Source organism: Cryptomeria japonica, unplaced genomic scaffold (genome assembly GCF_030272615.1).
Source record: "Cryptomeria japonica unplaced genomic scaffold, Sugi_1.0 HiC_scaffold_298, whole genome shotgun sequence".
Classification (NCBI taxonomy): Eukaryota; Viridiplantae; Streptophyta; class Pinopsida; order Cupressales; family Cupressaceae; genus Cryptomeria; species Cryptomeria japonica.
This window is the reverse complement of record NW_026729120.1, coordinates 53,681-71,305: the sequence shown is the minus strand read 5'-3', so window position 1 is coordinate 71,305 and position 17,625 is coordinate 53,681. Positions and strand designations below refer to the sequence as shown.

The 17,625-nt window shown below is 34.4% G+C and overlaps 1 protein-coding gene across 1 annotated transcript; it reads left to right on the top strand.

Moving 5' to 3' along the window:
• Nucleotides 1-14,176: 14,176 nt before the first annotated feature.
• LOC131870175 (rust resistance kinase Lr10-like) lies at nucleotides 14,177-15,506 on the top strand. The gene has a single exon (XM_059215828.1). It carries the CDS (start codon nucleotides 14,324-14,326, stop codon nucleotides 15,362-15,364), a length of 1,041 nt encoding a protein of 346 aa, XP_059071811.1. The 5' UTR covers nucleotides 14,177-14,323; the 3' UTR covers nucleotides 15,365-15,506.
• Nucleotides 15,507-17,625: the final 2,119 nt, after the last annotated feature.

Below are 17,625 nucleotides of genomic sequence, written 5' to 3'. Positions count from 1 at the left end.
TGTCTACATTTTTCCCCTCTTTGAGTCGACGTATGGCCACATGTTGATTCAAAGAAAAACGCTCAATTTTGTCATCAAAATTTTTCGATATGATGTTTTTGCCCAAAATTGTTGATATGATGCCCTAGATATGAAAAATGATTTTGATAGGATATGCTGATATGAAACCGATATCAATATGAGACTGATGATGAAGCCGATATGGAAATGTTGATATGATGATATGATATTGCCCCATTGGGCGATAAATTGAAAAAAATTGTGTTGTTTCAAGGGGACGACACGAAGTACGACAATGTTTGGAATTTTGTGCGATTGTTGAATTTTTTGGATTTAAAAATTGTTTTGATTTTTTTGGATTTTTAAAATTTATCACCCGATCGATTTATTAAAAATGATATTGAAAAATGGGGTGAAGACTATGTGGGGATACCATGTACATGCCCCACATGTCCACCGAGGTATCACAGCCGCCTGCGTCAACATGGACTATATAAGCCTCTTAGGGCCCATTTCCACCTCAATTGCACACTTGTCTTTGGAGTATTGGAGCTTGGAGGAGAGAGAGGAGATGGCACCCCCTACCACCATCACCATTTTTAGCAAGTTCGCCAATTTGAGAGGCCAACAGAGTATAGACCACCAATGAGTTGATTATCTAACCCGCTTTGTGAATTTTTAGCTTAGATTTTAGGCGTTTTTGCAAGTTTTTAAATTTTTTGCTCTAGGTTAGGGTTTTTTCGTGTTTTTTATTTTTTCACTTCTTTTTGCACATATAATTTTTCTTTTAGCACATGCAATATTTCTTTTTGCAAATATGAGTATTGTCATTGCGCATAGGTTTTTTTAGATAGCGCATTTGATTTGCACAATAGTGCATATGATGTTGATTTTAGCGTATCTGTGAAATAGTGTAGTGCATTATGAATGGTTTTATAGCGCATATGATGATTCTGTTCGCGCATATGAAATTGCGCATTTAACTACTATTTTAGCGCATATGAGACAGGGAGAAATTTTTTAATTTAAAGAAAATTTTGATAGGTTTAATTTGGATTTTTAGGTTCGTTATGAAGTTTTACACCCTGTCAATGTGTTAGTTGAGTCGATTATGTCGATGGGATGGTGTTTGGATGATTTTTGTGTCATGGGCCAGTATGAGTCAGTCATCAATATGAGTCATGTTGATAAGGTTCAAATTGTTGGTGTGAATCAAGTCCGTCAAGTCAATATGGTTCAAGGTCGTTATGGCTCAAGGTCGATATGGGTCATTTTATCAATATGAGGTTAGTTGATATGAGTCCTATTTCGATAAGAGTCATGATTGAGATATGAGTCAAAGTTGATATGGGTCCTGATTGCGATATGGGTCAATGTTCGATATGAGTCTTTTGTTGCTCATCATTTATGGGTCAACTCATCATTATTCCATATGGGTCAAGTTTTTGATATGGATTGTTTGGTGTTGGTTGATGTGGATCAATTTTTGATATTGGGCCAAAGACGTTATGGGACTTTTGTTGATATGACTCAATTGTTTTTCGATATGGGTCATTTTGTTGGTATGGATCGTTTGTCGATATGGATCTGTGTTCGATATGGATCTGATTTGATATGGAACTGTGTTCAATATGGGACTGATTTGATTTCCTGATTGGTCTATGATATGAGTTTGGATTGATTGGGTTTTTTAAATTGGTTTTCAATATGGAACTTGATCATTTTAAAATGGTATTTGATTTTCGATAATATGAGTCTTGATATAAAGCTTGTTAAGTGAATTTTGATATGAGGTGTAGACACCTAAAAATGTCTCATTGATCACGTACTAGTTATTCCTCTAATTGATTAAATAATTCTTTAATTATTTAATTTAATTAATTAATCTTATTCTTCTAATTTCATATTTCCTCATCATCTTACTAATTATTCTATTTCCTATTCTATCATTATTTAATCATTTTAATCATTTTCTAAATATTAATTAAATATTAATTATTTAATTAATTCTGATTAATTTCCTAATTTAAATAATCTTTATTATTTAAATATTCAATTTCTATCTCTCTAATTAACTAATTATTTAACCCTTTTCTAAATATTAATTAAATATTAATTTTTTAATTAATTATAATTTAATCCTTAAATTAAATAATCTTTATTATTTAATTAAAGTCCATTTCTAGCATAATTAAATAGTTTCTTTTAATAAATTAATTAATTAATTAATTCTTCTAGTCACATGTGCATGATTTCAAAAATCAAATTCAAAATCAAAGTCAAGTTCTAAATATATTCAAATACTAAATTGAATTAAATGAATTCAATTATTTGAATAAATATCATGCAAAGATTAAATTTGAAAATCTAAGTCAGAGTGCAAGCACATGCTAAATTAATTAATTCAATCAATTAATTAATTAAATCATGTATCTCTCCAATCTCTATTTCCATCTTCTAGTTCTCTTTGTCATCTTCTTTATTTCCTCCAATCATTCTTTTTCTTCTTTTAGTTAGCTTTTTTTCAAGTAGTTGTCTCAATTAATCTATTCAATCTATTCTGTTTCACCTCCAAGTCAGCAGTTGGACTATCAATCAGCATGTGAGCTCACCCGAGTTCCACCTCTTGATCAATCCGTTCCACCTTTCAATCAATCTCATCCAAAAATCTATAAATTGAGCATTCAATCCTCACAATTCCTCTAGATCACGAACTTCAAATCTTTGTGTCAATTGCAGGTTGTCAGTGCAATATCTGAGAGCCATCATACCACAGAGAGAAGAAGAACAATGGAAGCTATGATGCATAATAGGGAGTTTCATATTGCTTAATTTAGTTTCATTTTTCATCTATTTCATTGGTTTTATGTTTGAATTGCTTAGATAGTTAAGGATTCGTGATCGTCATTATTTCCTATGTAGCAATGGTGTATTTGAGCATGCTACATTTTGGTAAATCCAACGTGAAATAACAGCTAATTAACCTTCTCTATTTTTTGTGTTGTTTTTGCAGATCGTACGGATTTTTTCCTTTTTTGTAGGTTTTGCATAGATTTCAAGACAGACCCCTTCGTCATGCAATCAAACTTACATCATCACGCAATCGTATAGATAGGGCCACGCAATCGACTAGATAGGGTTACACATTCGTGCAGAACCCATCACGCAATCTCCCTTACATCGTCACGGAATTGACATTTCTTTGTTATGCAATTGCTCTGTAATTATCACGCATTCGCAGGGAAAATTGTTGTTTGATTGTTTCTATTCTCATATCCTTTTTGTTCTCTGATCTATTTAATTCTGTCTAAAATTGAGTAAATCTGGAAACGGATTATTTATATTACATGATTTAATTATAACAGTTTATGGCACGAAAGGTACAATTCAGGATTTCAGGTGTTAGAAGGACAAAGGAACAAAGAAGATAGGCCAAATGCTATCAAAGGGTTCTCCAAGCAGAAAAGTAGATACAAGATTGGGAAAATCAACCAGCCTTTGATACATACAACAACTTATTTCTCTCATATCAAGTTAAATATGATCTAATTAATATTGAATGGATGATGAGAGATTTAGCTAGGGCCTCACAATTGGTTTTGCAAGTTTCTAATCGGGTTTAGTTTAATTTTTTATTTTTTTGTGTTATCTGCTTGCCTGTCACACAATCGTCCTATTTAGATTACACAATCAATTTTTTGGTGTCACGCATTCGATCTGTCAGGATCACGCATTCGCTCTGTTATGTTCACGCATTGGCTTTGTCAGAGTCACGCAATCACGCAGATATTGTCACGCATTCGTTTCTGTCAGTTTTTTGATTTGATTTTACTGCTAATCAGTTGTTTGTAGCCTGTGGCAAATTTACAGAAAGGATCGGATTAGTATTAGATCAATTGCACTCATAATCTCACACTTCGTCTTTTGGTGCTTAAAATTAACATTGGTTAAAATGGACATGCATGCAAAATATCACACTTCATCTATTGGTGCTTAAGATTAACATTGGTTAAAATTGGCACGCATGTATAACACTTTGATTTGGGCTTAAAATCAACGACGGTTAAAATTGACATGCATGCCTTCATATTTCAATTTGGTGTTTAAAATGGACATGCACATGCGTATTCAACACCTCAATTTGGCTTATAAAATGAACGTGAATCAGGTTGCATTAGATTAAATCATATTTCATTTTCTTAAGGTAAAGAATTTTTATCGTGTTTGGGGTGGACCTACTGTTGCATTAACTAACTTTCCACCCGCCTTTGGGGTCTTGGGAGAAAGGAAGGAGGTGACAAAGACATCCAATTTTATTTTATTCCATGTAATGAGGGGTATCTTTGATTGGTGATTTTATCACCCCACAAAGGTAATTTGAATTGCGATGCCTTGGGGATATCATCTCTCCCAGCGTACGCTCGAGCGAGTTTTTCGAGCTGCTATATAAATATACTGGTCAGGCAGCTAGAATGTTGAGTGAATTCGACGTATGTGGGGGCCTTCCCTACACCAATAAGCTCAACTAAAGTCTTAAGTGGCTTACTCTAAGAATCTGTCATTGGATCGGGACCCCTCAAAACCCTACAATAAGAACCAACTTAGTAGCCCAAAACCCTACATCCAGTGATTCTGGGAGTGTGGATCGTACCCCATAGATACCCTTCATGTACCTTACACTATGATACAAGAATCCCTAGACTATAAGATCTTTGGATCTTTAGGGTAAGACAGACTGGCATGCCCAAGAAGTGTGTGCTGTGGAGTGGAGCCAGTGCTGTTAGACTCTCTATCTATTCATTTTGTCTCTGTATTTTTTAAGGGCCTCATTGAATGATGTCCACTTTCCAACCTAAGATTGTATTTTGTGCTTTTTTACGTATTGTTGTGTCAGACCAGTATTGAGTTAGTCCTTTGGGCTATTTCAAGCCCTATCCTACGTATCTCTGAATTTTCTAAGATTGTTTGAAAAAAAAGTCTAGTCAACTATATTTACCTTCAAATAATTGTTCTCAGATTTGAAGAAACCACGAAACTTGTCCTATACATAGAATTACTAAAAACAAAGTCCATTTTTGAAACGTCAAAACTCAAAGGTTTATACACTTGTGACACTAGGAAGTCCTTGCATAGTCCTCATTTACGTCCTTACTATCATCATAAGTCTTTGCATAGTCATCACTTACGTCATTACTATCGTCATAAGTCTTTGCATAGTCATCACTTACGTCCTTACTATCGTCATAAGTCTTTGCATAGTCCTCACTTACGTCCTTACTATCATCCTAAGTCCTTGCATAGGTCTTCACTTACGTCCTTACTGTCATCCTAAGTCCTTGCATAGGTCTTCATTTAGGTCCTTACTATGGCCCTTAGTCCTTGCATAGTCCTCATTATCATCCCCATTATCATCCTCATATACGTCTTCATCTAGATTTGATATACGTCTGTCTTAGTCCGTCATCATTGACATAATCATCCTACAAAGTTATAGCATGCGTCTTAATGGGTCTCCCAGGTGATGGTTTGCTCCCCTTCAAGCAACCTAATCTAGTCCCAAATGGCAGTCAGCGAGAAATCATTGAAGGTCTAGCGAACTCAGCCTGGGACTCAAGGAGAAACGTACCTCAATATATAGGAGTCGAGTACGAGATAAATATCAAGTATAAAATTGCCCATAGGATTGATAGAGAAATTCTTGCAGAACGTCTAAGAGAAGACATGGAAAAACTTGCATTACAGAAATCCAGAAATACTCAACAAGTCTCGCATCAAAATCCCCAATAGAGAGTCTAGTCTAGTTTTGCATACCTCATATCTATGTCTACAATCTAGCATTAGTCATTGTCTTGCACAAAACCACCCTCATATAGTAGTTGTAAATGCCTGTCACAAAAGGCAAAAGGTATAATGGACCCAAACAATGACTAGTTTGTAAACCCAACTTGGAATATGGACATATCAACTAGTCAACAATCAGGTTCTCAAGCAATGTATACCCTAAATGAATTACAACAACATTTAACAAAAGAAGAAATTGAGTCAGCTCAACAAGATCCACATGTCCTTATGATCTTAGATGCACTTATACATAGTGATAGGGACAAATATCTCTCGTTGTTATTACAAAATGGGGTGAAACTACTTGAAGATTTTGATGTCATGAAGATCTTACCACTAGGAAAAACTTTAGGTCAAGATAACAGTCAAACACTACCCATAACACAAATGCAAGAAATGACCTCCAGTTTTCCTCAAAACATACCTATCCAAAGAAATCTCAATACAAATGCAAACTTTCAAACAAGTGCATCATCTTCAGTGATAAATGTTAGTATACCAACACAAAGCATACTGATAATATCAAGTGTCTCAGCACCTATTCAAATACAAGAAACAAGTGCAACCCAATCTCCGGTTTCCTATTCTATAGGATTGACATATAGTCACCAAAATGAAAATCTAGGTCTTACCAATACAACAAGTACAACTCCACCAAACATAGGTTCGCATATCACTTATTTCACGGTACCTAGTGGAATATACAACACACAAAATTATAATCATGGTACCTTCCAACAACCTCCTAGTTATGCAACCACGAATCCTTTTGTGGGACATACACAAACACAAGGTGTACCTTTGACCCAAACAGATATTCTGACACAACAATTACAAAATTTGCAACAACAAATGACGACCATGCATACTGGTAATGATAAAAAGAGCTACACAATGTAGGACTTACATCCTTATCCTTTCGATCACACATTATACATGTCTTCTTTCCCACCATATTTTGAAATGCCTAAATTCGACAGATATCGAGGGAATGGTGATCCTAGAGACCACATCAGAGAGTTTTTTACGGTATGTATAGAGGTTGCAACTGAAGATACTTACTTAATGAGACTATTTCCTAAAAGTATGGGGGTCTTGGCTTTAGAGTGGTTTTCACATTTACCACCAACCATCACATCACGGGGAGAATTAGCTAAACATTTTATTGCAAACCTCTCACATAGCATTGAAACCCTAGTTACTTTGATGGACTTATGTGCCGCTAAAAAATATGAGAATGAAACATTTGCATCCTTCATACAATGATGGAGGGCTCTCTATAGGAGGTGCAAAACAGTTATCCCAGAAATAGAGCAAGTGGATATGTTCACATTAAACTTGATTCCCAAGATTAAATATTTGATACAAATGCAATATTTAACCACATTCAAACAAATCACAGAAAAAGCTCTAAAATGTGAGAAGGGACTAGTGGAACAAGGTCTTATTAAGTATGCAAACACCAACAACAATGACAAATCCAAGTTTTGGTCGAAAAACAAAAATGTGACCAATGATGGTATTGTAGACACCAGAATAGTAAATAGAACTCAACCGGTTTTATCTTTGGGAACGAATCAATCATCAAATCCACGTATAGAGAATAACCTTACTTCAACAAATGTAAACACAACACAAAACAAGAACACAAGGTACCCTAGAGTAAATGATCCAAGGAGGAATTACACACCTCTAGGAGAACCTATTGAGTCAGCGCTCAAAAAGTTAATACAGACAAACATGATCACTTTACCAAAAATAAGAGTATATGAACCAGGTCCTTTCAAACCCACATGGTGGAATGATAATGATTTATGTGATTATCATCAGACTAAAGGTCACAAAACAACTAGTTGCTACAAATTGAAAAACTTGGTCCAAGATATGATAGACCAAGGTGACATCACAATCGATACTAATAAAACCTCAGCAAACATGAATCATACAATCTTTAAGGATCCATTTGTTAAGCATGACAAAGGGAAAGCTACCACATCAGGTACTCAAGACAATACAACTAACTACACAAAGGTCTCATACGACTACACTATTCATGCCATTAGCTTAGGACATATAGTAAACAATGATTCACAAGAAACACTTGATCAAGATGAGCAATATCTAGACACTCACACAGATGATAACCAAATTTGCATGATATCAGAGGCACCAAAATATGGTGATGATAGAAATCTTTGTCTCAGAGACTGGGGGCATGATCAACCATCTCATTCAGGTTGGTTTGAAGATGAACTCATAGAACACATCATGGATGTCAAGCATACACATAAAGACTATGAAGAGGGATTTAACATAAATCTTGATAACACAGCATATGATACCGACAATACCTGTAAGTCATATGATACAGTGGCTACAATCACCATAACTCCCCGAGACAAAGACTGTGCCGTAGTTACTCATAGATCAAAGGTAACTTTACAAGGAATACCACAAAATCATCCACCAACAATAGGGACCTATAGTGTTGTTGAGCAACTTAAGAAAACTCTGGCACACATATCATTATTCAAAATTTTGTGTATTTCACCCACTCCTAGAGCTATATTGGACAAAGCAATTCAATATTCGGTAGTGGACAGAGATATAGATGAAAATTGTTTTGATTTTTTTTTTTAAATATTTGATTTTTTTTAAAAAAATTTGGATTTTTAAAATTTATCGCTCGATAGTTTTATTAAAAATGATATTGAAAAATGACGTGAAGACTATGTGGGAATAGCATTCACATGCCCCACACGTCCATTGAGGTATCACAGCCGCTTGCATCAACATGAGCTATATAAGCCTCCTAGGGCCCAATTCCACCTCATTTGCACACTTGTCTTTGGAGTATTGGAGCTTGGAGGAGATAGAGGAGATGGAACCCCTACCACCATCACCATTTTGAGAGATTTCATCAATTTGAGAGGCCAATAGAGTACGGACCACCGGTGAGTTGATTATCTAACCCGCTTTGTGAATTTTTAGCTTAGATTTTAGGTGTTTTGGCAAGTTTTTAAATTTTTCACTCTAGGTTAGCGTTTTCCGCGTTTTTAATTTTTTCACTTCTTTTTGCGCATATGATTTTTCTTTTAGCACATGTGATGTTTCTTTTCGTGCATATGAGTATTGTCGTCGTGCATTTGAATTTTAATTGTCTGCATAGGTTTTCTTAGATAGCACATTTGATTTGCACAATAGCGCATATGATGTTGATTTTAGTGCATCTGTGAAACAGTGTAGCGCATTATGAATTTTTTTATAGCACATATGATAGATTAAATAATGCATATGAAATTGCACATTTAACTATTATTTTAGCGCATATGAGAGAAAGAGCAATTTTTTGAATTTAAAGAAATTTTTGACAAGTGTAATTTGGATTTTTAGGTTCTTTATGAAGTTTTACACCCTGTCAATGTGTCAATTGAGTTGATTGTGTTGATGGGATAGTGTTTGGGTGATTTTCATGTTATGGGCTAGTATGAGTCAGTCATCGATATGAGTCATGTTGATATGGTTGAAATTGTTGGTGTGAATTAAGTTGGTCAAATTCAATATGGTTCAAGGTCGATATGGGTCATTTTATCGATATGAGTCCTGATTTTGATAAGAGTTGTGATTGCGATATGAGTTAAAGTTGATATGGGTCATGATTTCGATATGGGTCAATGTTTGATATGAGTCTTTTGTCACTCATCTTTTATGGGTCAATTTATCTTTATGGGTCAACTTGTCGTTATTCGATATGGGTCAAGTTTTTGATATGGATTGTTAGGTGTTGGTCGATGTGGATCAATTTTTTATATTGGACCAAAGTCGTTATGGGAATTGTGTCGATATGGGTCAATTATTTTTTGATATGATTCATTTTGTTGATATGGATTGTTTGTCAATATGGATATGTTTTCGATATGGATTTGATTTGATATGGGACTATGTTCGATATGGGACTGATTTAATTTCTTGATTGATCTGTGATATGAGGCTGGATTGATTGAAACTTGATTGATTGGGTTTTTGAGATTGGTTTTTGATATGGAACTTGATCATTTTAAAATGGTATTTTATTTTTGATATGAGTCCTGATATGAAGCTTGTTGAGTGAATTTCGATATGATGCATGATTGATTGATTGGATGATTGATTGAACAGATATTGGTTGATTGTGTGACTGTCATCACATGAATTATTGATTATTTGATTGTGTATAATAGATGCATCTGATAGGATGATATACTTGTGTTGATATAGGTCCATCGAGGAGTTCTCATGCTTCGGGATAAAGTGTGTCAGTGGTTAAGGTGTAGCGGGCTGCTTGTCGGATAAAGCTTCATTTTTGGTTGTGAGATAGGTCAGGTAGGAGGGTATTGTATTTGAGATAGGTGTATATTTTCTCGCATAGAGGAGAATCAAAACCAATTAGGGCACAGATAACTTGGGATTCTGAATTGTTATAAGCTGGGGAGAATAATTGCTCCACTAGAAATTCATTTAATGACTTTGTTTATCTAGGATTTATAAGAGCGAGGTGATAGTGGCCATTGCATTAGTAGCTCTATTGTCTGACCTTGGAATCTGTTCAAAGGTGATGTCCACAAAATACTTCTTAAAATTGTCCATTATTCTCTTGTAGGGCATCAACTTGTCATCCTTTGTTTGATAATCATCGTTGACCTGATTGATGATTAATTGAGAGTCTCCATAAAATTTCAATTATGTGATTCTCCATTCCACAACTATTTGGATGCTAGTGACCAGGGCTTCATACTCGGCAATGTTATTGGTTCAAGAGAACATCAATCTGTAGGATCTTGAAATTGTGTGTCCCTCCAAACTGACGAACAAGATGTCGACACCTGATCTATGTTGGGTATAGGATCAATCAAAGTATAGGGTCCATTTCTTGGGTGTGATGGTGAGCACATCTATATCTGGAAATTCCACTTGTAGTGGGTTTTTGTCTAGTAAAGGTGCTTCTTCCAATTGATCTGTAATTGCTTGTACTTTGATGGCCCATCCTTCTGTGTATTGAATGTCGAACTCACTTAGGATCATGACCCATTTAACTAACCTCCCTGTGAGAGTGGCTTTTCTAAGTAGATATTTTAGTGGGTCAATCTTTACTACTAGCTTGGGCGTTCAAATTGATGGAGAGTGGGGAATTGGAAAAGAGGTTGAGAGAAATAGGTAAAGATGATATTGAAGTGGGAGATGACTCAGATAAGGTAAGAAGATTGGCAAAAGTAGGAGTGTGGTGTATTCAATACAATTGTCCCTAAATGCTTTAACAGCTTCAAGGTTGTTATGGACATCATTCAATAAATGTATCTCATGGACTTGAAATGTATATCTTGGAATGTTAGGGGATTAAAATCTCCAGACAAGTCTGAAGGTTTTTGAACTAGCACAAGCATATTGACTTCATGCTTCTCCAGGAAGTTAAAAGCTACCAAAATCATATTGGATGTGAACCTTTCATATGGCTGGAAAGATGCTCCCCTATTATCTATCAATAATGATAAAAGAAAAGGAGGATTTGTCATTCTATTGGGAGGCAAGTGGGCTAATAAGGTGGTAGATAAGGGTTGTTCCCCATGCAACAAGGTTGTGGATCATAGTTAGCACTAAAAATATAGTTAATATTGAGGAATACTTAAAAAATAATGAAGAATATTTTCTATTTATTTCACCTTCATCTTTTAAGTAGTAAGGATTTTTTTTTGTAAAGTAGTTGAGTTGTGTATGAAGAACTGGTCTTTTAACAATTTTTTAAAGGACTAATATATTATGAGATAAAGAATAGATCAAAATGAAGAATATTTTCTATTTATTTCACCTTCATCTTTTAAGTAGTAAGGATTTTTTTTTTGTAAAGTAGTTGAGTTGTGTATGAAGAACTGGTCTTTTAACAATTTTTTAAAGGACTAATATATTATGAGATAAAGAATAGATCAAAATGAATTAGTTAATTTAATATTTGATGTTCTCATGAATACTTTTCTTTGTGATAGGCAATTTAATATTTGATATTTTCATGAATATTTTTCTTGTATTAGGCATTTTAATTGTTTTATTTAGTAAAACAAACATGAATAAAATTATTAAATATTACATTATTAAGATAAAAAATTTGAATGAATCAAGTGTTGTGATGAAAATAATAATCAATAATAGATTCATTAAATAGTTTGTGTTACTATCAAATTCATCATACAATAATAAATGTCATATAATATGTCATATAATGTCTGGTTTGAACTTATATCTAAAAATAATATGAACAAGCATGATGTAGAGGGGTTGAAGAAATTGAAGTCAATCAAGTTTAATTTTAATATAAAAGACACTTTCAAGATTCTCTTCAATATCTTGTATCTCAAGTTTTTAAATATCTCAAAGAGAGGTCATACTACATCAGTCCACCTTATGTGTAAGATTTACCTTGCAAGTTCTAGTTATCTTTTTGTAATTTAGTTGCATGTAGTTGGTTAATTATGTGTATCTACAATGTTTCTGGAGTAAAAAAGAATGGGAAAAATAAGATGATCATGTGAGGATGGAGACATTTGTAATTATTTATTTATTTTGTACTTAATTAGATGTTGGTATGGTTTTTTTGTTTTTCTTGATTGGGTGTTATCTTATCTGAATATTTAGTTTAGCTTGTTTAGTTGTAATGAGTGTGTCATATTAAGAATATGTTATAATTTTCATGAATATAAATCTTGTCTATTTTTATATAACTCAAATTCCTTTCTAATAAATTCTACTAACATTTTCTTAGAAATTATAGATAACATCACTATATTTTTTATCTTTTATTATTAATCAATTATTCAATTAATTAAATTAGGTATACTATAAATCAAGTGATATTAGAACAAATCAAATCTCAAAAACTGAGATAATGTAAATTTGTGTAAATTTTTAACAGAATGTGTTTCTGTAGTGACTTGAAATTAGAATAATGAATCTAGGGTTTGAAAAAAAGTAAGAAAGAACCTGAATGACAAAGCACCACATATCATAGACCCGGCCAACCAAATTAAGCTTGATATCATGTGCTATATTGAAGTTTGTCCTTATGCCTTTTCATTTAGTCTACAGCTCAAACTGATAAACGCAGTTCTTTAACATATAAGTGCGCCCTTCAACACCAAAAGGAAACAGATTACAAGGGTGTATGCGCTCTTGGTTAGGTGGATGTCTTAATCATCTGACTTTGGGGGTTTGAAATGTTGTCACGGAACGTATTGACCACTTAAGTGGTAACTTTTCTTTACCAGATAATCGAATCATTCAAATGCTACCATGATCTCATTCTAATGAGATGCCTCAGGATTCGCCTTCTCTGATAAACGAGGAATGCCCGTAGCTGCAATACTGTCCCTTTTTACTTCAATAAAATCGCCCCTCCATCAGCCAATGTCTCGTTTTAATCTCCTTTATGCCTTCATTCTCTATACCCTTTTACTCCCTTGTTCGCTATGCGCAGACGTCAGTTATACAAACTGCGAAAGCAATCAAACATGTGGCGGTATAAAAATCCCATATCCTTTTGGTTTAAGGGAAAGTGGATGTGGTCTGCCAGACTTACAAGTCGACTGTGAAGATAAGGGACATTTGGTAATCGAAATTGGAAACCAGAGGTACACAATCTTAAACTTTTTTCCAGATAATCAGACTTCAACAATTACTGAGGACACGAGTTTCCAAAATTGTTCATTTTCATATAATCTCAACGAAGATGCAATCCAAGACGGGGGTCTCTTCGATCAAATCCAACGACATAACATCAGTCTACAAGTTCTTGTGTGTGGTTTGCAATGTGTAGCTCTACTACCTGGCCTTGAGGTTCCAGGATGTTATTTTAAATCGGTAACTGTTGAAGAGGCATCAACCCATTGGAATATTGCAGAGGAACAAGACCAGAAATGTAAGAGTTGCGTTTCAAGCGGTGGTCTGTGTGGGTTTAATATTTCCGATTTAAACCAGTTCCTTTGCTTTTGCGAGGATGCACCCCATCAAACCACATGTTCATCAGGTATAATTTGGTTCAAATCTCTCTATATTTTCTTCTAAGCACCCATTAAGTTTAATTGCCTTGCAATTCGAAAATATAAAATACGAAATTGGATTATCTCAGTTTAGTTCAAAAAAAATTATATTCGCATCTGATTAGCATTTACCAAATTTAAACAGTCGAGAGATCAATTTATCGAGCTATAACAGTCAGAACTAAAAAAGGCAGAGATATAACAGGTAAATACTAAGGAACCTTTTTGTGTGAGTTTTAAACATTCTTCTAATTTTCTTGTATGGTGGAGTCACTAATCTATGATACTACACATGAATTCCAGGAATAGCCATTGGGGCAAGTGCTTTCATAGTGATAGTAGCACTATTTCTTATTGTTGTTTATCGAAAGAGGTCATCCTACTTTAGATGGATCCAAAGTTGTGTTGCAAGCGAACCGATGAATTCAGGGTCTATTGGGAAAGTGGAGAATTTTCTCCAAAGTTATATTCATGAAATGCCGACCAGATATTCATTCTCTCAGCTAAAGAAGATCACTAACGACTTTTCAGATAAACTTGGGGAAGGAGGATTCGGCATGGTTTATAAAGGAAAGCTCCCGAGCGGTTTTTTTGTGGCTGTAAAACTTTTGGATCAGTCGAGACAGAGTGAGAGCCAGTTCATGAATGAGGTTGCAACTCTGGGAACCATTCATCACGTTCACTTGGTTCGCCTCATGGGTTATTGTTTTGAAGGTTTCAGAAGCCCACTTGTATATGAGTACATGGCCAATGGATCCCTAGAGAAGTTTCTATTTCAAGGAAAAGAACAAGAACAGAAGCTCAGTTGGGAGCAATTGTATTCAATTGCTTTGGGCGCTGCGCGCGGAATTGCGTATTTGCACCAAGATTGTAACAGGCGCATCATTCATTTTGACATTAAGCCTCACAATATTTTACTGGATGCAGATTTCACGCCCAAAGTAGCTGATTTTGGTCTCGCTAAACTGTATGGGAAGGGAGACGACCACGTATCAATTACGGCAACCAGAGGGACGCCAGGATATGTTGCGCCAGAGGTGTGGAATATAAATTTGGGAGGTGTAACAGACAAATCAGATGTTTACAGTTTTGGAATGCTATTAATGGAGATAGCGGGAAGGAGGAAGAACATTGAGTTGCAGGTGAGCCATTCGAGTCAACTTTATTTTCCGGAATGGGCGTTCAAATTGATAGAAAGTGGGGAGTTGGAAAAGAGGTTGAGAGAAAAAGGTCGATGCGACATGGAAGTGGAAGATGAAGAGAAGGTGAGGAGAATGACGAAAGTAGGACTTTGGTGTATTCAATACAATTCCAATGACCGACCATCAATGAGCAGGGTGGTACAAATGCTGGAAGGAAACGGTGATGATGTAAGCAATCCTCCATTACCTTTCAACTCCTCCCCACCGCGTGAAGTACCATTGTCATCTTCCTCCGAAGAATATTCATCCGTGGTATAGAGTCCACGAAGACTCCTAATCTACCCATCAATCTAGAAATATCTTCATCCATGGTATAGAGAAACGAAGAGGATTTGGACGATTATGAGATGATGCAAGGAGCATCTTTATTATATGGAAACGAATATTATATATTTCTGATGTAAGAATCCATCCTCTGGATATAGAAGTAATTATTATATAACTTAGATGTAAGAATCTTTGTGTGGTGGTTTCAGCTGTTTGGTATTGTAATTTTTTTTTTTTCATTTCTTGAATTGCTATTTTCTTTTCTTGTAATCACATTTTGTTTAATTCAATATATAAAAGAGTAATCATCTTCATCATATCAAAATAAATCATTCATATTTATAATTAGTATTTTTCATGTGATTTTGAAAGGTGTCATAATATTCTTGCTCAATATCACTTAGAGTTTAAAATTTTATTTTTTTTTCATAATATCTTCTAGCTTGATATCATTTAGAGTTTAAAACTATTTTTTGTTTTTAAATCTTAATGACACTTCAAAGTATTTTATTTATTGCCAAAAAATATATTTTGAGAAAAATAATTGGTACATTGGAATTTATCAATTTTTGTTGGGTTGGAAATATGAATAATACAAGGTGTATGCTGGAAATGTGGGATCAACCTGCAAGAGAGAAGAATAGTTCAAACACACACATGAAACATTGCATTAGAGATAGAAATCCAAACAAAGCAAGTTAATGAATCAAAACTCTTTAAAATCGTTCCATGCTCCTTTATCTCTAAAGATCCTCAAGATTCAAGGTGGCCCTCACTTGGAAGAGCACTTGATCTCTTGGATGACAACCTAGAGAACGAGATTTAGAGGATTTTAATATCAAAATGGATGCAACTATGATCCCAATGAATGATTGAGATATGAAACTAGATAGTGATATGGTGTAAAATGAGGAGATTGATACAAAGCTAAACTAGCATGAAAATGATACTAAGATGAAGCTAACATGATATGAGATTAACATGACATATCTAAGATTATAATGCTATCAAAATGATCTAAAATGCTATTCTATTAAAGAGAGGCAAGATTCTTAATGTTATGAGACGATAATGTAGATGCATTAAAACTTGATATGGAGAATGAAGAATGAGAGCTCTATTTATAAGGAAAATAGGGCAAGGGATGGTTGAGATTGAATAATCTCAACAAGGGATAGGATTGAAAGTTATCAATTCATGTGAGGGATTCAATCCAATCCCAAGTTGACAAATGTCTCCTTGAGATGGCTTGAGAGGAGATGCAAGAGACATTAAATGCCTGAGGAGACATGAAGGTTACCTTAGGAGGTAAGGTTGTGGTTGGTTAGGGTCATCCATTGGATAAAGTTTTTACCCAGAGGGTAAACTCTTGTGCAAGGGTTAATAGGATAACCAAGGTTAAAGCCATGAGTGCTTGATGAGACCCTTGGGTTAGATGAGGGTTAAGTTAGAGAGAAAGTCTCTAACCATGAGGGGAGGGTTGAGTTAACCATTAATCATTTGGAAGACTTTGGGGACAAATTTGTAAGAGTCCTTCCAAATTTGGGGGAACTCAATGAGTTAACTTGTTGAAGAAATGAAGCCTTTAATACATTTAGAAGACTTTCTTCCAAATTTGAGAAGTGACCTCCTCAAATTTAGGAAAGGACATGATTAGGAGACTAGAGATGATTAAGATAGGATTAGAAGGCTTCTAGAAGAATGATTAAGGAGATGCAAGTGGAAGATGTAGGATTTTGCAAGTGGATGGAGGATAATAGGATTTAATTAAAATAAAATTAATTTATTTCAATTTTGGATGCAACTTGCATTTGATAGATTTAAATAAATATTTATTTATTTAAATGTGAAATTTAATTTTGCAAGTGGAGGGATTTATAAATAAATCTGGATTTATATAAATACAAAGAGGATTTTAATTAAATGTAGATTTAATTAAAATGGGAAAGGGGAATTTAAATTAAATGTAAATTTAATTAAATGGCTAGGATAGAAGAAGGGAAATATTAATCAAATCTTTAATTTGATTAATGGTCAAAATAGAAGAATAGGATTATCAATTAAATCTTGGTTTAATTAATTGGAAGAATTAGAGATAATTAAATGAATAAAATTCACTTAATTTGTTGCACAACTTTTAGGTGTCTACATTTTTCCCCTCTTTGAGTCGACGTATGGCCACATGTTGATTCAAAGAAAAACGCTCAATTTTGTCATCAAAATTTTTCGATATGATGTTTTTGCCCAAAATT